The sequence below is a fragment of the Chrysemys picta genome, chromosome 1, assembly GCF_011386835.1.
Source record: "Chrysemys picta bellii isolate R12L10 chromosome 1, ASM1138683v2, whole genome shotgun sequence".
In the NCBI taxonomy this organism is placed as follows: Eukaryota; Metazoa; Chordata; order Testudines; family Emydidae; genus Chrysemys; species Chrysemys picta.
In genome coordinates this window covers 257,026,373-257,054,135 of record NC_088791.1, presented here as the reverse complement: position 1 = coordinate 257,054,135, position 27,763 = coordinate 257,026,373, and the positions used below count along the sequence as shown (strand labels likewise).

At 41.3% G+C, this 27,763-nt stretch overlaps 1 protein-coding gene across 12 annotated transcripts in view; it reads left to right on the top strand.

The window, feature by feature from the left end:
• The window catches only part of FARP1 (FERM, ARH/RhoGEF and pleckstrin domain protein 1), a 357,744-nt gene extending 332,371 nt beyond the window's left edge, over positions 1 to 25,373 (top strand). For 8 of the 12 annotated variants that reach the window (XM_005287025.5, XM_065592630.1, XM_005287024.5 and 5 more), the window contains exons 20-27: positions 2,754 to 2,822; positions 4,306 to 4,395; positions 5,714 to 5,796; positions 6,157 to 6,269; positions 10,961 to 11,124; positions 14,612 to 14,719; positions 21,434 to 21,585; positions 23,247 to 25,373. In XM_005287025.5, the coding sequence (XP_005287082.1) occupies positions 2,754 to 2,822; positions 4,306 to 4,395; positions 5,714 to 5,796; positions 6,157 to 6,269; positions 10,961 to 11,124; positions 14,612 to 14,719; positions 21,434 to 21,585; positions 23,247 to 23,328 (861 nt within the window). In that variant the 3' untranslated portion in view covers positions 23,329 to 25,373. Of the gene's footprint in view, positions 1 to 2,753; positions 2,823 to 4,305; positions 4,396 to 5,713; positions 5,797 to 6,156; positions 6,270 to 10,960; positions 11,125 to 12,914; positions 13,052 to 13,805; positions 14,720 to 21,433; positions 21,586 to 23,246 lie in introns of all 12 variants that reach the window. The other 4 variants (XR_010600580.1, XR_010600582.1, XR_010600581.1 and 1 more) reach the window with 3 other exon arrangements.
• The last annotated feature ends 2,390 nt before the right edge of the window (positions 25,374 to 27,763 follow it).

The following is a 27,763-nucleotide window of genomic DNA, read 5'->3' as shown; positions in this document are numbered from 1 at the left end:
CATCTTGTCTCTGTTGAAGGGTGTATCCTCCCCCATTCGTTCCTTTTATACTGCACCACTAAAAAGGTCATTTTTGATGGTTGTCATCTGCCAGGCCATTTCTCATCCACACTCATTACTGAGGGAAAGCTTGCACAAAGGGATGTTTTGCATTTTGTGTCCTAAATGTAAGTCATGTGGTATCCTGGCAGTATAGAATCCCACAGCCAAACACCCTCCATCAAGACAGTCCTATCGCTAGCCCCTGAGAGTTTCCACCTGGGGACCAGCAGGTGTAATGTGTCTGATGTGTCTGCTGTTGAGGTGGGGTGCTGAAGAAAGGTTGCTCTAAGCTAGCTAGGTTATAGCCATTTAAGACATTTAAAGATTAAGACTAGGACTTCGAGGTGCACTGGGTTGGAGAGCCAGTGTAGAGCACTGGTGTACTGTACTCTTCCTGGTCTGTCTTACCTGGAAAATGGACTGCTGCATGTTTAAGCAGCTGACGTGTCTGTATGGCTTTCCCAGTCCACGTTCGCTAGTGTGTTGCCAAAGTCTGCCATGGGAACAATGAAAGCCTGGATCACTGTAAGCGGGTCCTCATTTTGGATCTTTTTTCATCTCTCTTTTCTTGTTTACTTCTTTATTGCTCCTTATCTGATTCTTTTATTCCCCCTTCCTCTCATTGTCTTCCCCTCCTAATCTCTGGTATAATTACCATAATTTGCTTCTTCCTTTCAGTGCTTTGAACCCTCTGCTCTTCTCTGACTCTCTCCTGTCTCCCAACATATTTCACTTCATGAGCAGCATGACTACTAACTGAAATTGATAAAATGTCAATTTCACTTTTTGCTGCCCCATTCCATCCAAGGACAGAGAAAAGAGAACAAGAGGGATGTAGTACAGTATACTTAAATGTTGTCTTGTTCCGGTATGGAGTGAAACCGTAAAACAGACAGGGAGGAGATTCTTTGCGTGCCAAGTCAGAGAGCTTACTTTGTTTGCCACCTTCTGGCATGTGTTCAGGTGGTTGCTGCCTCTCCATCCTTCACCACTCTCTTAGCCCATGTGATTAACTCCCAGGCTGTTGCTCAGGGTATGTCTACACTGTCCATGTTACAGCGCGGCTGTGGCAGTGGTGTGACATGGGCAGTGTAGACTCACTTTATCGCCGGGGGAGAGCTCTCCCGGCGATGATTTAAAACAAAACAAAACAAAAAACCCACCCTGAACGAGGTGTGGTAGCTTTATAGCGCGGCTCCCAGTGATAAAGTGCTGTCTATACTGGCACTTTTCAGCACTAAAACTTTTGTCACTCGGGGGTGTTTTTTCACACCCCTGAATGACTAAAGTTTTAGCGCTGAAAGTGGCAGTGTAGACACAGACTCAGTCTTTGCACTAGAAAGCTAACGCTGAAGAACATTATTACCACCTGTGGCTGTGTGCTGTTGCCTGTGGGATGGTTGTATTGTACTTATCACTCACCTGACCTGTGGATCACAGTTCCTAGTTTGGCGGTGGCAAAGCACACATTAGAGATAATGGCTCCAATCCTAGGCTGTGTCTGAGCAGCCTTCAGGGAAGGGGGACAAAGGTGGCTTTAACCTTGGGCCATTCTGTCACAGTGAAAACATTCTCAGGACTGTTTTACTTTTAGATTGCTCTTTTGGGGCAGGAACTGTCTCTGCTTAGTGATTGTACAGCACCAACCGCAATGGTGCCTAGACAGGTTGTGGCCGTTGGGCAGCATCATAATATAAATGTTTAATAATAATAATTAATAATATTCTGTGCTGGCTGCCAAAAGTCCCTAAGATACACAGCAACTCTGTGTAAACTGGAGTGTTCCCCTGGGGAGGGGAATCTTCCATGAACTGGTTTATTGATGCTTTACAAACTATCCTGCTGCTTTTTGTATCCTTTGCTTGTACAATGCACAAAAGTGTCATGGGTATTGGCCTCTAAAAGTCCATACAGAACCCATTAGGAACTGCCTGGAACAGGCTAGAGAGAGTGACTGGAAATTAAAGCTTTGATTTGCTTTATGTGGTAAAGGGAATTATTTCATAGTTCAAAACAGCGAATGATGCAACTCACTATAATCCCAGAAAACCTGGCTCTCTGATAGTTCAGTTCCACTGAGAGAGAGCTCTCGCTTCCTGAGCTTACATGCTTTAAAATAGTCTGATCTAAGTGAATGTGCTGTATCGCATGACATGGGCTGCACGGCTTGTCTAGGAGAATTCATGTTGCCAGACAAATCACCCTCTTCTCCCATTGTTGTAATGGATTCCTTGAGATGATTTTGTGCTTACAGCAAGAGCCAAGTCAGCTATACACCATATTAAGCATTATATTTGAAGGAGGAGGGTGGCCAGATGCTGGTGAATAAACATAGACCTTTTTATTTTAATCAGCTGTTTGATTTGTAATAACCTATTAATTAAAAACTGATGGAAGAGGGAGATGTCTGGAGCAATCAACGTCAGGTAGAGAAGCTTCCCCTTTAGATGATTATAATCTGTGAAGTTGAATAAAACTGTATCAGGTGATTGAGTGCCTTAAAAAAATGTTTGAAAGTGGAAGGGCAGCTCTGAGTAGGAAGACTACCTTGTAAATAAGAATTTTAATGTAAGTATTTGAAGTGTGTGTGAAAACAGCCTTAATAACTATCTGACCAAGTCAATGCCATGACACTAAGTACATACAGACTTTCGACAAGATATTTGAAAAGGGATATTTGACATGCTTGTTTTATGTCTGTTTTCCTACAGGAGTTCATTAGACTGGGCAGTCTTAGTAAGTTGTCTGGAAAGGGTTTACAGCAGCGGATGTTCTTCCTGGTAAGTGACGAGAACAGTTTGTATTGAACATAATGAAGTACAACTGTGTTTAAAAAAAAAAAAAAAGTGAAGTGAAGCAAGTGTGCAGTGCACAACGAGGAATGCTTTCTTGTCCAGCTGCTTAAGAGGAGTGATGGCAGAGGGTGGCAGACCTCTTCAGTGCACTGGATATTACAGGACATTCTGTATTTTGTTAAATCAGGCTGAGGGAGACTGACCCACTGATATTGCTGTAGTCCAGGGCAAAAATGCATTGAGCTGGGAAGCTATTGGCCCATGAGTTCAAATGTCACCTCTGTTGACTTCTGTTTATATTTTCTTACACTTCACAGCCCTTTAAAGGTTGGGGTCTGAGGCTTTGATCAGTAAAGACCCTCCCATTGTATAAATAAGTAGAGAGGTTACACAACTCACCTCAGGCAGAGTTGGTAATAAAACTTAAGTCTCTAGTATGGCAGACCCAGGTGTTGTCCACTCCCATGCTGCCGTTCAGATTGAATGTCCCAAATAAATGTTTTATCTATCATGTCGTTAGCCAATGCACCTCACTCCCCCTCCAGAGCCTGGATAGAATCCAGGAGCCCTAATCTCCAATATTCTACTCATGTCTAGCAAATAGTTGTGTAACCTATTGGCAAAGTGTGTGTAAGACTCCCTCTAGTGGCCGCTCCATCTGCAGGGATAGCTAAGTGGAAGAGATGTGTGGTTGCGGGGGGAGTGTTTAAAAGTCCAGGGTTCAATGTCAGGGATCTTTATGCTTGAATATGATAAAATTTGATTTTTCAGTTTTCTTTTTAAAAAACTGGTTTAGTTAAATAAATGAGAAAACATTCTTTTAAACAAATTTTATAGTTACAATCTATCAATTCTATTTTGGCATGCAACAAACTACAAATGTTCATTTGTCACATTTTGATGTGGTGTACCACATGGGCAGTCTTTACGATTAGGAGGTATGGTGGACAGGCTGCTCCTGAATATCCAGAATAATGGCCAATCAGGTGTCTTCAGAGGGAAAGCTCTCTTTTGGGGCTGACATGCTCGTCCTTCCTAGCAAGGGGCTGACTGGTAAGCCTGCTCCTTCATAAATCAGGGTAATAATCCACCATAAACCCCCCCAATGCACAGGAAACAACAAACACTATTTCTGACCTCAGTGCATTGGCTCATTAGCATTTTGAGGGCTGAGATCCCAAAGTGCACTGGGTCACCAGGAGACCCGAGAAGAGAACTACAAGTAAGCGAGGAACTGGGCGAAGTTTCCTGGCACCAGTTGCAGAAGGAGATCATGTGGAGATTGGGGATGATCCTGGGAGTATTGTATGGAAGCTGATATTTTCATTTAGATGATAGTCACCTATTAGGACCCTCATACAAACATCATTCCAGTACTTGACTCTCTGCCCATCGTTACGGTTTGACCTTTGCTTTATAGTTTAATGTACTACTGTTCATCTAAATCATGTTCCTTCTTGCTTTTTAGTTTAATGATGTTTTGTTGTACACAAGTAGAGGCCTGACAGCATCAAATCAATTTAAAGTCCATGGACAGCTCCCACTGTATGGCATGACAGTAAGTACAGCACTACTGTGGGAATTCAATGGCTCAGGGCTTTAATGGTATATGTAGCTTGTCACTTGTTTGACTCCTACCCCAGGGTGGGGGAGACTGTTACCTCCATCTGGTGGCTGCTTTGTGGTTTATTTGAAATGTGTTTGTTGTCTCCATCAAGTTCCCAGTGGGTGCACCACAAAAGCCATCATCATGCTTAGCAGCCTCAGCAGAGGCAAATCGGGGCCTGAATGGCCATCTCAGCCCTAGAGATGCTCTCCGGTTTAAGGTCGAGGTGCATTGGCAGCAAGTGATGCAGCTGCTCTTGTGTCTCTACTACTTAGCAGAGTGATGAGATGCTGCAGTGTGGCCATAAAGAGACTCTTTAGGGCTCACTCTCTCTCTCCTTCAGTCTTTAATGCTGCTAGATTAGCACAGACCCTGATGGGCACAAAGGACTATGCTTGTGCTCAGCTCTTGCTTGTGTCCTCCATTTCTTATGCCTTTTCCTATCCAGCAGCCTTTGTATGGGTCAAAACACAGGTTAGCCATTAATGTGTTGTCAGTAGCATCTTGTCGTGTTATATTGGGAAGCTGGCAGAAAAATCCTGAACAACATACTGGAGCTGTTCTCCTTATTTTCATCACCACTTTGTTTAGTGTGTTCTATGTAAAGGTACTTGAGGCCTATGTACAGTAGTCTCAGCTGTTACTGTCTTTGAGATTTTTTTTTTTTAAATTTCCTCCCCCTTTTTGGGGTTGCATTAATTCCTTAATTCTGGAAGTCTGTATTTACTGATCCTAGGACAAAGCATGATTGCCACTGTGGCTGGAATTTCCTTAGTATTGCTGTTACATTCCAAGTTTTGCCTAGTATTTTCAGGAATCCAGGCAGGCACTGATGTGATTCATCTGGCAGAGTTCCGTTCATGCATAGTGTATGTTCTTTAGAGATTCCAGGCGTGCATGTGTCAAAGAATTACCTCTTCTTATCTTGTGTGTGTCTGTCAATGTTCTGACTGAAAGAAGGAATATGACTATGCTTCAGTAAACAAAACAGCCTTAAGTAATTACTGCATCTAAGGCTGACAGAGTGGGAGAAATAGTCAATCCTACGGTGATCTTTTCCTTGCCACCCACCACACTTCATTTTTCTCACTGCCTAGCCCTATAGGACTACTTATAAGCTGCTTTTTTATTTTTTTCTCCATTTCCATGTTTGTGAATCTCTGCTGTACTTTCCTCTCTCTTCCCTCCCACTGTTCCAATCCATAAAATGTGTGCTTCCTACAATCTGTGGCTAATGCGATCTTACGATATATGAACCTTTGTCTCCTAGATAGAGGAAAGTGAAGAGGAGTGGGGAGTTCCTCACTGTCTTACACTACGAGGTCAACATCAGTCCATCATTGTTGCTGCAAGGTAATTCATTGGAAATGCATGTCCACAAGCCTTTCGCACAGTTGTGCAGGAAGCACAGAGCAGATGGATAGAATTTTATTTTAATTTGCTCTTAAAATCATTCTGCACAAAAATGCTTTCTGCTGCATGAGTAATAGGCTTGCTAAAAATTGGAGTAAAACAGAATCATAAATTAGAATATTGTGTGGCAACTCTGATTGTTTTATACAAACCAAACTTCTTAGAATCAGAAGAAACAGCCTAGTCAGACAAATGTAGGCATGAGAAAATAGATTGGGTACCAAACTCAAATTGTGATTAGCTTTTAAAGTGCCTCTCAGCCTGGCTTAAAGCGAATGAAACCTGGATCTTTGTTCTTAGTACCCGTGCTGAAATGGACAAGTGGACTGAGGACATACAGATGGCGATAGATCTGGCAGAGAAAAGCAGTGGTCCCACCCCTGAATTACTGGCTAGTAGTCCACCTGACAATAGTAAGTAGTGTATGAAGAGGAGCTTTTTACCCAATGATAATGGAAAAGAAATTCAATGATAATGGAAAAGGAAACACACTTTGAAATACAGTGCTGCTGTCAGTGGCGTAGCCAGGTTCTAAGAGCAGGGGGAGCAAACCTAAAAATGGCGTCCCCCTTGGCTCCTCCTCTGGTCATGCCCCCCTGGCTCCTCCAGCCACTCCGGGCCCCTTCCCCCACCCCCTTGGCTGGCTCCTCCGGCCATGCTGCGCCCCCCCCTCACACCTCCAGCCGTGCCGCCCCCCCATGGCTGTAGAGGGAGGCTGGCAGAGAATGGGAAGGTGGAGGGGAGGGATGTAGAGGGAGGGTGGCAGGGGACAGGGAGTTTGAGGGGAGGTGAAGGGGAGGATGTGGAGGGAGGGGGGGATGGGGTTTGACTTGAGGGGAGGTGGAAGGGAGGGTGGCAGAGGACGGGGGTACAAGGGGAGGTGAAGGGGAGGGAAAGGCAGGGGCACGGGGTACGGAGCTTGGGGAGGGGTTACCGACTAGCTACGCTACTATTCCCAATCTCTCCCATTCTGTTGCTGCCCTCACACTTCTCTAGGGTCTGTTCCCCACACGCCAAAAGGCTGTTTTAAAAAGAGAGGGAGGAGGAGGAGGAAATTAAAGCTAAAAAAAATGTAAATAAAAAATTTCCCTTGGTCTGGAAATGGGCCCATCTGAAAGCATGTTAATCTCCACCTCAGTAATTTGGTTCTTCTGGAGAAGACAGAAGTCCTGCTGCTGTGCCCTGCACTTCATAAATCACGTCTTTATGTGGACCAGGTCAGGGCACCTAACAGCTCAGACATGGGCCTTTGCAGTGGCTCGGAGGGCTCCGGCATGTTTATTCTCTCACACAGATCTCCGAGGAGTAGTCCAGCACGCTTCTAATTACTTTTGATTATTTTCATTTGCTGGGGTCAGTCTGGCTTCGCCAGGACTGCTGGAGGGTTGATTTCACTGCTCTACAGCCAAAATGCTTCTGAAATAAATGTAGTCAAACTTTACTAATTCTGGGTCACTGAGAACGAAAATGATGCTTAAAATTGTTGATTGGCTCTAGTTTTCAAGATATGCTATTGGGTCAGTATATACGACCCTTGACTTGGGAATGGCGGAGGATAAGTGAGTTATAAAGGGAAGGGATCTCAATTTAAACCAGAAATGACTAAAATACATCTTTGACTGGATCTATGAATAAATCTATGACTGGGTTTGGACAGTACTTGCTTTTTAAGCAAAACAATGAACGATGCAATTTGAAGCTGGTATTGCGTCATCCACGATATGAATTGCATCATGTTATTCCTAGAAGTCATGGATGATGCAATCATAACGAAGCTTACATCACTCTGCTGAACAAATTGCCCTAGATCAGCTCTAGAAATCATACAGTGTCATGCTCCCTTATTTGTCAGTGTTTGATTTTGCAAAGGGACACATTTCTGTTTAGCCAAAGTGAGCAGAGATGCCTCGTACTTGTGTGAACAGTGCAGATAACTTCTGCTAGGTTTGTGGTGAAGTGACTTTTGCATCCCAAAAGCGCAGTATAATCACTATGGTTAAGAAAGCCTATCACCTTTATTTTGGCTGCAAAATTGGAGATCAGGACAGGAGGTGGGCTCCACACATATGCTGCAACACTTGTGCAACAAATCTTCGCCAGTGGTTGAACAGGAAAAGGAAATCTATGCCTTTTGAAGTGCCAATGATTTGGAGAGAGCCAACAGATCATACCAGCAACTGTTACTTCTGCATGGTGCCTCCAGTTGGGAAAGGTGTGTCAAAGAAGGAAAAGTGGACTGTGCATTATCCAAACACTCCATCAGCTATATGCCTAGTATCCCACGGAGAAGGACTGCCGGTTCCTGATGCACCAGAATCATTCTCACTTAAGTCAGACGAGGAAGAGAAAGAGGATGAAACTTCTGGTCCTGAACCATCAATGTCACAGGACCCACATTTTCTCCCATCCTCCTCCTCTGAACCACACCTCATAACACTGGTCTACAATTTTTGAGAAGTCGTCTGCTTCAGAGATAAAATGTGCTATTTATTATGTATTTTGATGTGCTGAATTCAAATATGACAATTAAAACAACTGATTGGCCACTGTTTCTAAGATATTTAAGTTTTTACATTTTATGTCTATGTATATTGTGTAGATAGTAGAGTTTTAATCATAAATTGTAAACCTAGGTCTTTTCATGTGTTTATGGTTGCTTTACATGATAATATTTCACCTGTCCTGTTTATGTAACACTTTAAAAATCAGCAAAAGTGTTATATAAATAAATTTTATTATGAAACAAAAGGCAAAAAACTATTATGTACATAGTTTAGTCCTATTCAGTGTCTACTCGGCGCTTTTTGGCTTGTCTCTTGTATTCATTAAATGGAGCATCTCTTATCACTGTCCAGCAATAGTCTGCAAGCATTGATGGGCTCCATTTGCCCTGATAGCGTTTCTCCATTGTTTCAATGTCCTGGTGAAATCGGTTGCCGTGCTTGTCGCTCACTGCTCCGCAGTTCGGTGGAAAAAAATCTAGATGAGAGTGCAAAAAATGTATCTTTAGTGACATGTTGCAACCAAGGCTTTTGTATGCCTTGAGGAGGTTTTCCACCAACAACCTGTAGTTGTCTGCCTTGTTGTTTCCGAGAAAATTTATTGCCACTAACTGGAAGGCTTTCCATGCCGTCTCTTCCTTGCCACGCAGTGCATGGTCAAATGCATCATCTCGAAGAAGTTCACGAATCTGAGGACCAACAAAGACACCTTCCTTTATCTTAGCTTCACTTAAGCTTGGAAATTTTCCACGGAGGTACTTGAAAGCTGCTTGTGTTTTGTCAATGGCCTTGACAGAGTTCTTCATCAGACCCAGCTTGATGTGTAAGGGTGGTAACAAAATCTTCCTTGATTCAACAAGTGGTGGATGCTGAAGACTTTTCCTCCCAGGCTCCAATGACTGTTGGAGTGGCCAATCTTTCTTGATGTAGTGGGAATCTCTTGCACGACTATCCCATTCGCAGAGAAAACAGCAGTACTTTGTGTATCCAGTCTGCAGACCAAGCAAGAGAGCAACAACCTTCAAATCGCCACAAAGCTGCCACTGATGTTGGTTATAGTTTATGCATCTCAAAAGTTGTTTCGTAGTTGTCATAGGTTTCCTTCATATGGACTGCATGACCAACTGGAATTGATGGCAAAACATTGCCATTATGCAATAAAACAGCTTTAAGACTCGTCTTTGATGAATCAATGAACAGTCTCCACTCATCTGGATCGTGAACGATGTTGAGGGCTGCCATCACACCATCGATGTTGTTGCAGGCTACAAGATCACCTTCCATGAAGAAGAATGGGACACGATCCTTTTAACGGTCACGGAACGTGGAAACCCTAACATCACCTGCCAGGAGATTCCACTGCTGTAGTCTGGAGCCCAACAGCTCTGCCTTACTCTTGGGTAGTTCCAAATCCCTGACAAGCTCATTCAGTTCACCTTGTGTTATGAGGTGTGGTTCAGAGGAGGAGGATGGGAGAAAATGTGGGTCCTGTGACATTGATGGTTCAGGACCAGAAGTTTCATCCTCTTCCTCTTCCTCGTCTGACTCAAGTGAGATTGATTGTGGTGCATCAGGAACCGGCAGTCCTTCTCTGCGGGGCAGTGGGCGTATAGCTGATGGAGTGTTTGGATAATGCACAGTCCACTTTTTCTTCTTTGACACACCTGGAGGCACCATGCAGAAGTAACAATTGCTGGTATGATCTGTTGGCTCTCTCCAAATCATTGGCACTGCAAAAGGCATAGATTTCCTTTTCCTGTTCAACCACTGGCAAAGATTTGTTGCACAAGTGTTGCAGCATATGTGTGGAGCCCATCTCTTATCCTGATCTCCAATTTTGCAGCCAAAATAAAGGTAATAGGCTTTCTTAACCATAGTGGTTATACTGCGCTTTTGGGATGCAAAAGTCACTTCACCACAAACCTAGCAGAAGTTATCTGCACTGTTCACACAAGTACGAGGCATCTCTGCTCACTTTGGCTAAACAGAAATGTGTTCCTTTGCAAAATCAAACACTGACAAATAAGAGAGCACGACACTATGATTTCTAGAGCTGATATAGGGCAATCTGTTCAGCAGAGTGATGTAAGCTTAGTTATGATTGCATCATCCATGACTTCTAGGAATAACATGATGCAATTCATATCATGTATGATGCAATACCAGCTTCAGATTGCATCATTCATTGTTTTGCTTAAAAAGCAAGTACTGTCCAAACCCAGTCATAGATCCAGTCAAAGATGTATTTTAGTCATTTCTGGTTTAAATTGAGATCCCTTCCCTTTATAACTCACTTATCCCCCGCCATTCCCAAGTCAAGGGTCATATATACTGACCCAATAGCATATCTTGAAAACTAGAGCCAATCAACAATTTTAAGCATCATTTTCGTTCTCAGTGACCCAGAATTAGTAAAGTTTGACTACATTTATTTCAGAAGCATTTTGGCTGTAGAGCAGTGTTATTTATAGAAGACTGTTGACTAAAATCAGTTCATGGAATTGTGAAAATATAAACCTCTTAGCTGCGTTGGACCTTCATGTTTAATAATTTTTCCAATCATGTATGTTGCAAGAAAGATGCTTTTTCCCTGAATTTCATAGAGTCTCCTGATGAAACTACTGTAGACCAGGAATCAGAGGACGATCTCAGTGCATCCCGCACCTCACTTGAACGTCAGTCCCCACACCGTGGCAACACTACGGTGCACGTCTGCTGGCACAGAAATACCAGCGTTTCAATGATCGACTTTAGTATTGCTGTGGAGGTATCTGCCTCAGAACAATCTGAACTGCAGCTCCAGAGAATGTCTCTTCAGTGACCATTTTCTTTTTACTCTAGACATTGGCCGCCTCTCATTAAATTCAACACCCCTTTATTTGCTTTTTGGAGTTTCAACACAACTGCACTAGCGATCCCCCCTCTGTCAGATAACAATATTTGGCAAAAATGTAAACTTGGATGATTTATTTAGCAATCTCTTAAAATCAATTTGATTCTATTTTCACTAAAATAACCTGCATTTTTAAATGCCAACTTGATGTTGAAAGTCTAAACTTTCAGATCACACCAAAGAAAACTCCCTTTGACTATTTTTGTTTGCTAATACCTATTGATGACTTAGTAGTGCTGAAAGGACATTGTCTCTGGCCTCTGCAGCCTTGTTCCTTGGTTTTCTATACTAACTTACTTTCTTTACTTTAGCCATCTTTTTCTAGGACCTTAATATGCTCACGGCTTATTTTTCTCTGCCTTATTTTTTATTTGTACTTTCCACATCACAGAGAAAACAATGTAATTTTTATTTTGATCACAGCTAAACCAATTTCATACAAAATGTTAGGAATCATGGGAATACTAACTAGAAAGGCCTCAGGTCTTAGAAATATTATACTTAATTACTTTTGTAGAATGGCTGAAATCTAAATAAGTGATTTTTCGAGTTTTAAATGTATTTTAAGAAGTTCATGCGGAATTGAAAGAGGATGTAAGAAATTTTGTTTATGGGTCCTGCTTAGGTGTTCCCTCGTAACTCTCACTCCAAAACAGAGCAGAGAATGTAAGTTAGATAGGAAAGTAAAGACCGGAGGGAGTACTGAGTGCTATTATCTATCTACAGACCTCTTGGAAATTATGTTTATGCTCAAAGAAAACAGTTAGGGAAAACTTAAGTAGATTGTAAATTGGTTTAGCTTCTTTAAGGCAACACTAGGACACCCATTTCATTGGAAAATGCCTCTAGGTTGCTCTACCTATGATGATCTATGGGCCAGGGACTATGCATACACTTTATCTGCAGTGTCTTCTTAAGCCATACTCTTCAATTTGCAAGAATAGTTACAGCTAATGTAAAAACTTTCAAAAAATAAATGGGGATAATGTTCACAATATTCATTTCTAGCTCTATTTTGAAACAGGCTGAAATGCCAGAAATTTGACTTGATACTATTGCCCTTGTACTAGAAAACCTCCCCTGGGGGGGAGAGAGAGAGTCTCTCACACACACACACACACACACACACACACACACACACACACAATTTCACAAGAGCTTGATTCTGACCCCTTGTTTTGCTAGGATATCAGTATAGTATGTACTAAGTAGATGATATACCAGGCAGGACCCAGCATGTAGCTGAGTTGTGGGGCAAGCCAAGACACCTGATTTTTAACACTTGCATGGTAACTTTCATGCATTTGTTAATATCACCTTAGTGTATAAATGTGGCCATTTCTCAAAGCCAATTTAATAAAATTTGATTTAATTTTCTTAACAATTTTAATGATAAAAAATTTAGTTATGTTTTGAGGGCTAGCTCGCTACTGCACTACTTTTTCCTTCCCACACTTAAAATGTTACTAGCAAACAGTGGAGACTAAACAATCTAGAGGCACATATCATTGTGTATACATACATCTTCAGTTGCACAGCTGTTCCCATCCTTGGCAGGTTACCATTCATGCTCACATCACTCTGTGGATGGCTTTCACTTAAGCATTATCGTTTATTCTCTTTCTGTGTTTCTCCCTCCTTTCTGTCTTTCTTTCTTGTGGTAGAAGATCCTCTAACTGTCAATGACTGTTCTTCCCTACCTGCTGGACTGATCAGTGATCAGCGGCCTGTTTCCATTTCATATGTCTGCTGGTACCGAATGCAAAGCCTGTCCTTTTATGATATCCTCCAGAGTAATGAGGTAACAAAAAAATTAAGGAATACAATTATGTGCAATTTAGGTCAAACACAATTTTGAACACAATCCAATTTTAAAACTGAAAAGAGAGAGGCTAGGATGATTTAAAACAAGGATTTAAAAATACATTCAATGTAAACCCAGTGCAGGAAAGGGGGTGGGGGAATGTCAAGAATACGTTAACATCATTCTTGGTAAAATGTGTTTTACCTGCTGATTTTTTTTTCTGCTAGTAGCAGTTAATCAGGGCTAGTAGAATTAAATAGCCATTGCTGCAAATTCAGGGGTTAATTGACAGTATTATGTATTGAGGACTGTGCAATACTTAACATTATACAGTTGTACAACTAGGGACACAGTGTTTTTGAATGGTAGATTGAAGCTTATTTTACAGGCAGAGAATTGCTCAGCTGGTACACTAGTACCACGTCTGCACTGTAAGGGTATTGCACAATCAGCTTCCAGGGTGCTGAGTCCTTCCTGGGTGCTGTACTAGCTTTGTTCTATGTTTAAAAAGATCAGGTAGCAGTACAGCATGCAGAAATATTGTAGGAGCCACAGAGCTGTGGAAGAGAGCATTGATTGTACATGTATCTGTGGAGAATGGATGGGCAGAAATAATAGGACAAAAGGTAGAAAGAAAAACATGATATTCTATGCATCCGAAGAAGTGGGCTGTAGCCCACGAAAGCTTATGCTCAAATAAATGTGTTAGTCTCTAAGGTGCCACAAGTACTCCTGTTCTTTTTTTTTGTAGAAACACTGCCTCTTGTTAATTATAAAAGGGAAGCAGTATCTGAAAGAACCACCATTCAGGCACTGTGAAGTGGAGGAGGACTAGGAGAGGCTGAGTCACTTAAGCAAAGGACATGGGATGACATTAAAAAGAAGACAAAGGAAATCTGTTGAATTTCTCATTACTAAAAATCCAATTGCTTCTAGCACCATGTAGGGCCCAGGGAAAGAATGGGACATGCAGGCTGGATGAGGTGTGGTACATTAGGCTCCTAAAAACACACTGACAAAGGCCAAGCATTTTTTTAAAAAGTTATAGTAGTTTAAGACCTGTACAAAAGAGGTAAAACATTATTTAAAATGTAATAGGTTTTGGTTATATTTCATAGTTTCTGTTTAGTTAGTTTAAGAAAAATGTAAATAGCTATTAATAACTGTACACAGGGGGCTTAATGTATTAGTGAAGAAAACTGCCCGCCTCTAATTGGCCTCTAAAAGAATACTAACTAGTGCACTATTTTATAAGTAATTAAAAACTTAATTGTAATTTATCATATTAAGCTATCCCATCCAACAAAAGGGTTTCTGCATCTAACAAGGTAACAGCAGATCATTTTTCTTACAAAAAATAAATTATAGACAAGCCTCATTTAAAGAATGAGAGGGATTTCTGATTCTGAAAGTTTAATACCAAGTTTAATGACCAATAGGAATAATATATTAATTTAAATAGAAAAGTAAATATTCTTTACATGAGGTTTGGCTACTTTCCATCATTAATTATGATTTGGTTGTGCATGTCTATTTTATTACTTTCATCCATTTCAGAATCAGCTCTCTGGAAACCTGTTAAGAAAATTCAAGAACAGCAATGGGTGGCAGAAGCTCTGGGTGGTATTCACCAACTTCTGTATGTTCTTCTACAAATCGCACCAGGTAAACGAACTACACAGGTTTAAAAGGCTTATGTGTTTTAGAGTATAAACACCAAGATAAGAATTCAGCAAAAATTCTGTTCTGCGGCAACAGGAAGGAAAAAACTGATATTGGTCAGGAGCATTATAGTAGTATCACTGGTAGTATCACCTATTATTAGTATATAATTTATGGTACTCTCCATAATGATGTTATGACAAATAATGTTAGATATTACTACTCATGGTTTAGTGTATGGCCTTCTCATGACACTTCTGCGAACACACATTGATACAGTTCCATAGGTATATGCCCTTGTGATTTACAGGCAAATTAAAAAGTTACAGGTCCCAATCCCAAGCATCTTAAAATCTAAGTTGTACATAGCAATGAATGCCAATTAACTAAGGTCAGGGGGTTAGACATAGGATCTAGGGAAGAGAACAGAAACCAATCATGAAATAAGACTGTTACTTACCTTACACTAACTGGTTCTTCAAGATGTTTGTCTGTCTATATGGATCCCATTCTAGCTATGCACAGGCCCCAGGCTCACAAAAGGTGACTTTTGGCCAGCAGTGTCTGTTAGTGCCCGATTACCCTGTATGTCCTCATGCTCCTCATCTGAAAGTATAAAGGGGCAAAGCAGCCCCAACTGCCATTCAGTTCCGTCACCAATACAAAATCCCCAACGCTAGAGGACTTCACTTTAGTGGGCGAGGAGGACAGGTTGTGGGATCCTGGTAGTAAAAACATCTTGAAGTACCACAGTTACTGTAAGGAAAGTAACCACTTTTTTTTGAGTATTTGTCCACACAGATCCCATACTAGCTGAACAGCAAGCAATGGGCTCTGCAAGGTGATGGGTACCAGAGTCCTATTTAAATAAGGACTGTAAGACTGGCCTGCATCTGATATAGAGGCCAATTCTAAAGAATAATGGCTTGTAAAGGTATGTCTCGAGCTCGAGCTAGCCGCTCTACCAGATCTCAGGTATAGGGATGTCTCTTAAAAAAGTCTAGGAGGTTACCTGGGTTCTAGTGGAGTATGCCTTGATTTGAGAAGGTGGAGTTAACTTACTCAGTTCATAATAAATTCTAATGCAGTCCAACACCTATTTTGAGAGTCTTTGTGTAGAAACAGCCTATCCGCTGGATCTGTTACCAAAAGATATAAGTAATCTTGGTGATTTGAAGTAGTTTTTTTGTCCTATTGAAGTAATATGAGATCACCCTTAACACATCCAAAGTGTGGAGTTTAGCTTCTGCAGAAGAAGAATGGGGTCTTGGAAAAAACACTGGTTAAGTGAATAAAATAATTTTGATTTGGAATCCCATGACTGCTTTAGGCAGAAATGTCAGGTGGGGACAAAAAGTAACTATCATCCTTATTTGAGTGATGGCTCCTACATGTATTCCACTTGAGGTGCACATGTGAGGGGTATGCACCTGAGACCAGAAGACTTTTCATTAACATGTCAATTGGTCTGTGCCTATACCCTGCACCTCCTTGTGCTCTTAACCAAGGGCATAAGGGCAGAGCAGACTGCCTGCCTCTACAGTTACTTTCTACCACTTGTTGTCTGAGATGGAAAATCTCTAGTGTCTGCTTCTTTAGCTAGCATTCTTTGTTTTATTAGTATAAATAGTTCTCCTGTTCTGATAACAGTTTGATTAATTTTAGTGTTAGGGTTAGTTTTTATTGGTCTGAGGTGGTAGTCCCCTCCAGGATTCAAGATCTCTGCATGGTCTGCCCCGTGACTTTCCTGGTCAATGATGGCCTTGACACTTGTGTATTGCCTGAGGAAAGCTCACATCCCCTCCAAGTCTGCCAATAACAGAAGCCCTATTCTTCCACTAGCTACAGGGGTCAGATATTAAGGTCCTCAGGAATAGTATATTTATGCAGGCCTGGAATCGATGTGGTCCTAGCAAGAGAAGTTCTGATACCACTAGTTCAATACGCACCAGTACCATCCACCACTGGTATCAACTGTGCCGTCCATTGATACAGAGGCCTTGTTGTCCTTGGATGAATCTGAGATCAGTGGGAACGCTTTACCGGGCTTATCATCCTCACTGGATGAGATGGTCACACCATCACCACTGGATGATTATAAACTGTTCCAGGACATCCTAAGGAGAACTGCAGATATGCTCCCGATCTCCCTGGAAGAAGTACAGGGTACACCTCATAAGTTACTGGACATTCTCCAGAATGCAGATCCTAGCTTTACTGGCCACTCGTCATCTACATTCCCACTATAAAAAGAATGGAGAAGTATGTTGTACTGTATACAGGTGTTTAATAATTGTTCTTCGATCCCGCTCTGAACTCTTTGATGTAGGCTGCCACTGAATGGAACAAGCAACACCAACCCAGATCTACACCCACGGTTAGAGACCAAATGCAAAGAACGTAGCTTCTGCAAGTTTACAGTTCTGTATAGCAAACTATCGGGCTTTAGCAAAATCATGGTTTGTCATTAATTTTAATTAGGTTCTCTGAATTTGTCAACAAGCTGCCTAAGGAACACAGGCTGCAGTTCCAAGCAATCATTGAGGAAGATAAATTGATAGTCAGATCTGCCCTCCAGGCTGCGGTAGATGCAGCGGACACAGCTTCCCACCTGGTGGCAACATCTTGTCATGAGATGGGAATCCTCTAGATTCCCCAAGGAAGTCCAATCAACCATGGAGGATCTTCCCTTCAAGGAAATTAACCTGTTCAGCGAGACAACAGATGAATTATTACATACCCTCAAGGACTCAAGACAACGAATGCTGTCTGGGTATTTGTACCTTGGCACCATGGAGAAAATATCCTAAGACTGTCTTGCCATCAACAATGCTCTATTCCTCAACCTTTCCATCACCTGAAGGCTTATGACCCCTCTCTAGAAAGCATGGAAGACTATAGCCCAGAAAACAAAACATTCCTCCTCCTTATCCTCCCAGCCGCAGCCTCCCATCAAGGAGTCCCCTCCAAGAGAGACAAACCAATCCTTCCATCAAGTCTACCTGGCTCAGATTGCCCCCTAGCTCGTTTTTACCATATAATGTCAGGCAAATGGATACTGGAAATCATGACCACTGGATACAGAATAGAGTTCCTGCCAATTCCCACTCCCAAGCCCCCTTTTCTGTCCCTCTTCAGGGACCCCTCTCATGAGCGGATATTCAGGCAGAAAGGAGACTCCCTGCTCCAACTGGGAGCTATAGTGTTGGTGCCACACCAGCATGGGGAAAAGGGTCTTAGTCAAGATATTTTCTTATCCCCAAGAAAGGAGGCTGGAGACCTACACTAGATTTCACACAGCTGAATATCTTCATCTACCTTCTGAGGTTCCGAATGATCACCCTTGCCTCTGTAATCCACTCACTGGACAAATTGCTATTTAAACTAAAGGACAATGTTGATGCAAGAACAAATGGGTATAAACTTTAGATCTGTGTATCAACACACAAAAGAGACAACATAAACAAGGAGATTCCCATCCCAAAGGAGATCATGCCTTCATTAGATTGGCAAACACACCTGGATTAAATATGCACAGGAGTTCCATTGTCTGCATCTCTTCCTGTGAAGATTCTGATCATGGATGCTTCCATGCAGGGGTGGGGAGCAAACCAGGACCTACTGGAGAACTGTGGAAAGTGGTCACCTCTTGTTTTCTTCATATCAATGTGCTGGAAATCCAAGATATTTGGCGTGCAGAGCATTCTTACATCTCTTTTGGGGTCTTGCCAAGTAAGTGCTTACAGACAATACTACGCAAATGCATTACCTTAACAGGCAAGGATGTTAACCAGGGTTATACTGAACCCAAAACTCTTGGTAACTTTACTCTTTGTGAGGCAGTGGCAGGAAATAAATCAATGGGGACATAGCCATGTGACCGATAGATAGGTCATGCAAGCAGGCAAACAAAAGTTTTTTCACTCAAACCTTCTACTTTATTTAGTCTCCAGCACTTACACACGTCCTGCTTAGGAATTTATCATGGAAAGTAGGTCAAGCTATTTTCAATAAAGAATGTTATAAACAGGTGCAAGGGAGCCAGAGAGATTGAATTAGTCCAAACAGAAGTGGCCTATTGAAATGTCAAGGACTGGGGTGAGATCATACTTGGTAAAGAAGAAAATGCGGAAACAAAGTTACCTACGTCAGGTCTGGCCTTATAGAAATGGATTTAATTGGTGGACAAAATAATGAGTGGATGGGCGTTTCCATTCATCATACCCCTTTTGGCATCTTAAAGAAAGAGACTTTGTGGGGAGAAGGGCAGAAGGAACAGTTGGAGGCTACTGAAGCAAGCTTCACCATCATGGCTGCCACCCCTCCCACTTCTTGGGCCCCCACACTTGTCTCATGCTGATCCTGAGAGATGCCCTGACCAGACCAGGCCAGGGAGACGGATCCAGATGACCTCACCAGTTCCAGCTGTATCTCAATCACCATCTAGGATGAAACAGAATTGGACTCAGCAGCAGCAACTCCTCATCTCAGCTTTCTTCTTTTTACTCAAAAGGACATCTTTGATAGCATGTGGAGAGACTGTCAATTAAGGGAGATTTTCCTTCTAAAACTCCCTCCAGCAAAAGCGAATAAGGGATTTTTGTTAAAATGAAAGCCTTATTTAATGCTTTACATTTCAAAAGTTTTAACTGTTAAAGATACAGAAAAGAAGGAACAAATGGCTAAAAGATATTTTTAATGGTATATTTGCTATGGTACTAAGCAGGATATCAAACCCTGGACCCTGTTGTTGGACAGTGGCTGGGTTATATGAACACCTTTGGCCCCTCTAAATTCAGTCCACACATTAATCAAATGCAAGCTTTGGCAGAGTGGTACTCAAGTCAATATTTCAATAAGACTCCTCTTTCTTACCTCCAAGCAAGGATACTGCTTGCTAGTCACCAAGAGTGGAATCAGTGTGGACAACCACTCGAATTCTTTCAAGAGGTTGTATAGGCAGAGTCCATGACCTGCTCTCTGGCTCTGCTACTCGCCATCCTGAAACTTTGGATTTTTACTACTAAAGGAATTGATAGTTGAGACCATCCTGCCCCTTAAATGCTCAGTTACAGGGGTTGTGATGGCTCTCAGGGCACAGGCATATCCGCAATTGACACTATTTAATCTTGTGCACCAAGTGTAGCAGATGTGTGAACAGCACAAGAAGAATCAGTTAGCATAGTGGAAGTAACCATGCTTTATCAAAACCCAGGGCTCCAGAGAGACTGAGCAGTCACTGACAAGGGAGAAATATCAAGTAGGGGAGGTTTAAGTTCCAGCATAATCATCAGCTCTCCAGATGCAGACAAAGTAGTCAGTGCTAAGGTTGACAGTACCCTTGCTTGAAATAGTGGTGGCTTTAGTACCGAAATAGGGGCTGGTGTATGTCTCTTGTCAAGGTGTGGAACTGGAGCAACTGAACAGTAGGGAGATGACTGTAGCTAAAGGGGAATAGTGCAGAGTCATAAGCAGCTGATCAAAGATGGAGCCAGTACTATGGTATGTTTGTTTTCACTTTCTAACCCGTAGCAAGGATGATGATTGAGTGCCAGGAGCAATGCTCCTTTTCTACTATGGGCACTAGGAGCCAGTGACTGACCTGAGGGATTCAGTGCTAAAGAAGCAGCAGCCATTGAGGAGCCAGGTCTTCTTTAACCTGAAGAGACTCAGGAGCTGGGAGTAACCTCACAGGCAGTTGAGGCACTAACTGAATGTAGCTCTGAAGTTGGTAGGAGTTTCTTTCTGACAAGGTCTCAGAACCTAACATCCCCTCTCCATCACATACTCTAGCAAAAAAAAAAAAAAAAAATTTAAACAAGCATCTCACGTTTTGGGTGTGTGTCAAAAGCGGCTTTTCAGACACGTGCCTCTGTAAGGTAGGCAGTTATAAACACCTGTTCTGACAGGTTTTAGAGCCTGGAGACTTGGCCACTGTAGTAGTGACTCAGAACCAAGGTAAATTTCCTAAAGCAATTTAAGCTTTTTTTCTTTATGCTAAAAAACTATTAACTACTCCAGGGACAATAAGAAATCACTGTAACCACAGGGTAGCAAAGGAGTGAGAAGTTCATCTGGAAATGAGAGGTGTTTAGGGATGTGCTGCCCTTGGTTGAGGGACTCAAGGACATGCAGGGCACACGTGTGGCCCTGACAGCCAAAGGACTCTTATATAGTGCATAAGCTCCTAGAGTGGACTCCATGTAGCCAAATACTCAAAGAAGAAATGCTTGTTACATCCTGTAGTTACCTTTGCAGGTGACAGTTCAATAGGATTTTTACAGCTAGAAAGTAGCTTTTAAATGATGCAAGGAAGATTGATGGTGGGTGCTCTTTAGAAACAGCTACACCACCCTATTGCTGCTAAACACTTTTTTGTTGGGATGAGGCTATTTGAGCATAATACACCCTTTGTGGAAAAATAAACATCACGGCTTTACAAAATGCATAGGGCCCTCTTATTTAAGATGGGTTGCATGTAGCAACAATAGGGGGATTAGGTTTAGTACTGTAAGCGAGTGAGTGAATGTTCATTTTGACATTACACAGTATAGATTTGTTCTCATTAAATAAAGCCACATCTGTGCAACATGACCTGTTGATAAAACAAATATTTTTCCATGTAAGTGTGGGAAATTTTTAATGTGTTTCTATAGTTGAAGGTTTGTAGCCCAGAGTGCACTTGATGTCACAGCATTTTTTATCTTTTGTTTCTAGGACAATCATCCTTTAGCCAGTCTTCCTCTCCTGGGGTATTCACTTACCATTCCTTCTGAATCTGAGAACATTCACAAAGATTATGTTTTCAAGTTACATTTCAAATCCCACGTGTACTACTTCAGGGCTGAAAGTGAATACACATTTGAAAGGTATGTCAGTTTTGTGCTAGGTCATTCCAATGATGTTAGGTCAAATGCAAGCAAAGTGAACTGTTGCAAGACTCAAAACAGCCAACTCATTCATTATGGTTAGAACATTACACTACTTTAGCAAATTGAAGATGCTGTAGCAAAGTAAGGTACCAGGAGGCAGCAAATGGGAGCCAGCTCTCTAAGCTGTCACACATTTTTTGAGCAAAAGCTCTATTCACCAAACTTCCAGTTATATACCAGAAATAAAAGTAAAGTTAGTTCACTTAAAAACCATCTGGCTAAATGTGCAGCACTAACACAGGCAGGGTAATGTGCATCAGTACATTTTATTTATGGAGTATAAAATAGCCATCCACCTAGCTAGCATGCAGTAGCTATGCAATATACATGTAACTAAGCTGCATCACCCCAGATGTATCTCTTGTTTTATAACTGCTTTGGGGCAGGGATCATCTTTCTGTTGTTTGTACAGTGGGGTTCTGGTCCATGACTGGGGCTCCATGCAAATAATGATGTTAGTTGCTTCACTTGCTATACCGAAGGTGGGCAAAGTACGGCCTGCCGGATCCTCCTGCCTTCCCTAAGCTCCTGTCCAGGGAGGCTTGCCCCTGGCCCCTCCCCTGCAGCTTCTGCCATGCTCTGGGCAGTAGGGCTGTGCGCTCGGGCAGGGCTGCAGTGGCTAACCTGGTGCTCAGTGCTGTGTAGGAGCATGGCTGGCTCCAGCTGCGCAGCACAGCAGAAGCACTGCCAGCCACTGGTGCTCCAGGCAGGGACCGGGGCGGTTTGACAGAGGGCAGGGGAGTTCAGGGTGGTGAACAGGGGTTAGGGGTCAAGGAGGGGCAGGAGCCTGTCATTCTGGGGGCAGTCACAGAAAGGGGGCTGGTTGGATGGGGCAAGGGTCCCAGAGGAGGTGTTGGATGGGGCAGCAGTCCTGGGGGGGGGGGGGGGGGGGGCTGGGCCATGCCAGGCTGTTTGGGGAGGCATAGCCTGCCCTAACTGGCCCTCCATACAAAACCCAGTGTGGCCCTCAGGCCAAATAGTTTGCCTGCCTGTGTGCTATACCTATCTGGCTCAGTGTATATGCAACACAGTTTTGCACACCCCACAATTCCAAATCACCAGAAGAGAGACAGGGTGTTAATAGGCCAGAAAACTGGTACTACCCTCAACGCTCCACTGAATTTGCTTTCACCAAGAATAAACTTGGTTGGGCTAAAGCAAAGATGATGTGTGTAAATGTGAACCAGCAAAGTTTGGAAGTGCCTCATTTAAAGCATTATATTGTTAATATGAATTTTTTTGTGTCGAGTGGGCTGATCATGTGTTAAAAAAAATCCCTTAAATTGTTCTAATACCTGAGAATTATACCAACTGGGATCAAATATCAACCAAACATCTGTTTTTTCTATAGCAAGTACCTTTTCCCTATAATACTGCTTCAAATTAACCCATCTCAATTGGTGATGGGACTCACAAGATACCTGTCCTACCTTCATTTCAGAAGGAGAGCATGTGTTAAAACCAGTTCACAGCTGTAAATTGGGAAGAGCATCCTATGAACCCTGAAAATAAGAATGGACAGTATAGTGTAGTTTAACAGTGTACATTTTCAGAAAGCCTTCCTTGGCTATTTACCTCATTTTATCTTTCCCCCACAGATGGATGGAAGTGATCCGAAGTGCCACCAGCTCTGCCTCACGCACCCGTGTTCTAAGTCATAAAGAGTCTCATGTGTATTGATGGCTAAACACGCACCAAGTTGACCGTTCTAGCAGTTGCTGCTTTTCTAGAGGACATTTGAATATATTTTCTTCCTTAAAATTTAGTAGAACTCTTTAAAAACAGCACCACAAATGGTTTTGCTGCAACTTTGATTGCCTCAGCAAAACTGTTTAACCTTAAGTCTTTCACACTTTCCAACTAGTTTCATGTCCTGTATTTTTTGTCATTCTGTGTGCTGTTTTTTAGCTTGTGCCAGTATTAAAATATTGTCCTTATTCGAGTGCCAAATGCCAAAAGACATTTCCTTGCCTCAGAGATTGCACCTGAAAAACAGTACAAACTAATTTGTAACTTCACAGTCTCTAGTGAGGCAAATGCTATTTCTTCTCTTTTCATAAACTTTTTTTAACATGACTATCTGTAGACTGCTGGATTTTCACAGTATACACTATAAAGATACACAGTATAACAGCAGTGAGGTAATTTTCAGATTTAATTTTTCAATCTTTCTACATACTATTCAAGGAATTACTAATTTTCTATCCTAAACAGTTTACAATCTCATTTCATTTTGGGGTTACATATACATATAGTATAAATGAACTATAGGATTTATCTTGCCTTTTTCTGGGTGCAAGTTGACCAAAATTGTGTGTCTGTTAGTTTTGAACAGGGAATACTACTTGCAAGATGACTAGTTTTAAAAATGATTGGTGCAATATTATTTGGGCTATTAATGTACTGTGAATGGTGTGTACAAGGAGAAATTAAAGGCTGCTGTGGTGTTTTGCCGTTTGTTTTACAAACTTGACAAAACCTGTATGCTGTAAGAACCACAGCTATTTGTGACTGAGTAAACTGAAGAGTGTTTTTGGTAATTAAAGTGGACTCAAACACTATAAACTGATGGTACTACTTTCCCAAGCTTTCATGATGACTGCATCTGAGTGCAACTGTTTCATTTTTCACGGAGGAGTTGTAGTGGTCTACAAACTTTTTTGAAACTCTACTCCCTCTAGAGCGGTACTACTAACAGCTCAACAGATGATGACTGTTATATATAGAGGGTGAAAGCTATACACAGCAGCTGAGACATTTACTCCATTTGGCATAATTATCTACGTATTTTATCTAACAGCATTTTTGGATCATCCATTGGTCCAATCAGAATTTCAAGAATTTGTCAGGAATCACTCTACAGTGATCAGTCAATTTTCTTTGTTGTTTATATTATAAATGTAGGTTCAACCTACTAAACACACAGCTCTATCCCAGTTAAGGGCTCCTTTCGGGGAACAATGCATGAAGCCAAGGGGGCTTGGATAAATACAGGAACCACAAAGAAAGGAGTGGAGATTATTCTACCACAATTTTTTTTATTGTGTAGCTACTGGATTTGTTAATCACTTGTCCTTACACTATGTATAAAATGGTTTAAGTATTGCTCACAACAAAAGGGAATAAAATACCTCACAACACAATCACGCATACTGCAATTTCAAGGCAAAACTTTGTCATTTGTCTTTTTTTTTTTTCTAAAAACTTCAGTGATCTTTTAGTGCTCCCAAGAAGTATCAAATTGCTTCAGGTTAATGCTGAAAAGTTATTTAGATTTAATTTGTACACCCATGCGAACATTTTCCAAAATAAGAGACTAACAGTCTTCTAAATCCTTATTATATACACAACTGGGTCCTTCTGAAAATCCCACCCAAGTGACTTCAAACTACTAGCCCTGATTAAGGAGAATAGTGTGGTTGAATGATTTCAGCTTTCCGGATTTATAGCAGAAGGCAGTGTTAGTTGCAAATATAGCACTAGCTAGTTGTTTATCTGTTTTGTGTGAGAGTCTGTGGTGGTCTCACTGCCTGGACTTGTCTTTTTTGGCATAAATTTCTTAGGAAACTAGAGATTTTTTCTATTTGTTAGCAGACATTCAGATAAAGAAATAAATTCAAATAATCCTCTTTCTTTACTTTCTATTTTATAATCTTACATTTCTAAGGAGCTAGTACTATGTAAATAAAATTGTGATTTAAAGTTTACTTAAAATGTATTTTAACTACGCTGAAATAAGTTTTTATTGAGTGCTAAACACTCACAAAGTGATCATTCAAGCAGTTACCTGTGCTTTTCCTTCGAGACAATTACCTTTAACATGCTCAATATGTGGAACAGCTCAAAACTTCATCTTACTGTAATGGATAATATTGAATTATTGTACAGACTGAGTACCAAAAATATTACAGTAGGTATGTTTACAGCTAAAGGTTGTTGATTTGTGAACTATATTTAGTTATAAACATTTTTAAAAGGTTGATTCAGATAAGGGGAAAAATGCAAGAAAAATTTAGAACAACTAAGCCACAGAGAAACTAAAGGGAAAACTTTGGAAGTCTGGACTTTGGAGAACGCACAGTACTGACTCTCTGTTAAGAGACGTAGAACAAAGTGAAGAATACTCACCAACCCTAGGGAATCTGCAAAGAAGGTGCATTGCAATGTCCCAGAATTTATTTGAAATGTGAATATGGGTGTGTAGAGATATGAAACAGGGAATAAATAAACAAACAGACAGACTGGTGAATAATCAACAGCAGGTTTGAAAAATCCAAACAACATTTTAACACAGACTAGCAAACAGCACAAAGTATTGCTGGGACAAGTTAGGCAAGGGGTGAGAGATATTCTAGGAAGTCTTCATCAGCTAGTAATGATACTTTTAAAACTACAGTCTCTCTCTTTTTAGTACACCTCTACCTCGATATAACGCTGTCCTGGGGAGCCAAAAAAAATCTTACCGCGTTATAGGTGAAACCGCGTTATATTTAACTTGCCTTGATCCACCGGAGTGCACAGCCCCTCCCTCTACCCTTCCCCCCCCACCCCCAGAGCACTGCTTTACCGCGTTATATCCGAATTCGTGTTATATCGGGTTGCATTATATCGCGGTAGAGGTATATTATGGTATAGTTAGGAAGGTTTAGTACCTTTAAGAATACGACACTAGCTTTTACTTCAAGAGACCACAGCTCAAATCCACCACTAAGATTGCTATAAATGATTTCCAGAGAGCGTCTAGGACATTTACATATACACACATTACTGCAGATAGACCAAGTGTGCACTGTCAGCCACCTCATTTTAAATTTTCTACTTTCCAGTGGTCATCTTTCCTCCTTCAAAGATAAGATGTATGTATGTTGAACCACTCTGCTGTCTGAGTTTAAACTCCTCAATTGTAAGCAGCTTTTTAATCTCAGTTTCAGACTATCATGAGCTCTACTGATTATACAGTCAATAAAATGGTAATAGCTAGCTAGCTCTTAAAAGGATATTTTTTATTTTAAAAAAAGAAAATATCTTTGATAATTTATTGTGGGAAAGGGCAAAATGCTTCTAATTCTCTCTACCTTTCATTTAATTTGTTTTCACATTTAAAAATTCACCCACCACAGCTTCTTTAGGCAAATGTACAAACAATATTTAATACTTCTGAAAAGTAAACTAGACTCCCTACATCCAGCATACAGCATGAATTTACTGACACTAGGCAAAGAATAAAAGGATTAGCTTTTCATAGTGCCCTGAAAGTTAAATTCAGGCTGGCTTAGAAAGAAGCAAATCACAAACTCAAGGCCTCTTTACTGAAAAAAACTAATGTAGTAGCTGCCAGCCATTCAGATTTAGGGACAGCACACATGGCTATCCATTATAAGTGGCAAGAGAAGGAGTTTCTCACATTTCTAGGGTTCAAGATTTAAAGCTTAATATTGTATATGCTATCTGCCATACATCGTCACAATTCTATTTGCCAAACTAGTTTTTCTGATCTCTTATCAGCATGTGACACTAATTTTCACTGTGTTCTCAGTCTTATTTTCCATTCTCTTAATGGTGCCAAGTATCTTATTTACAACTGCTGGGCACTGAGTGAAAAACTTATCAACAAACCAATCCACAAACCTAAGAGATCTGATTTGTTTAAATAGTTCCTTTTAATGTGACATGTTGCCCAGTGTCTATTTTATTGGAGCCTTCTGAGGTATCTCAGTCCCCTAGTTGAGTCAATAAATTGGCAACTCGTATTTAAGTTATTTAATTACTATACACTAAGGGGTAGATCTCAAAGTACATCATAGCTCCACGAAAGTCTATGGAGCTATGCCACAATTTACACCAGCTGCAGATATGACCATAGGTCTTAGTACTGATCTCTAGGGCACCCCGTCTATCCTTTATAATACATCTCTACCCCTATATAACGCAACCCGATAGAACACGAATTCAGATAGAACGCGGTAAAGCAGCGCTCGGGGGGGGGGGCTGCGTGCTCTGGCGGATCAAAGCAAGTTCGATATAACACGGTAAGATTTTTTGGCTCCCAAGGACAGCGTTATATCGGGGTAGAGGTGTAATTAAAACATAGGAAGCAAAGGGTAAGAATAAATAT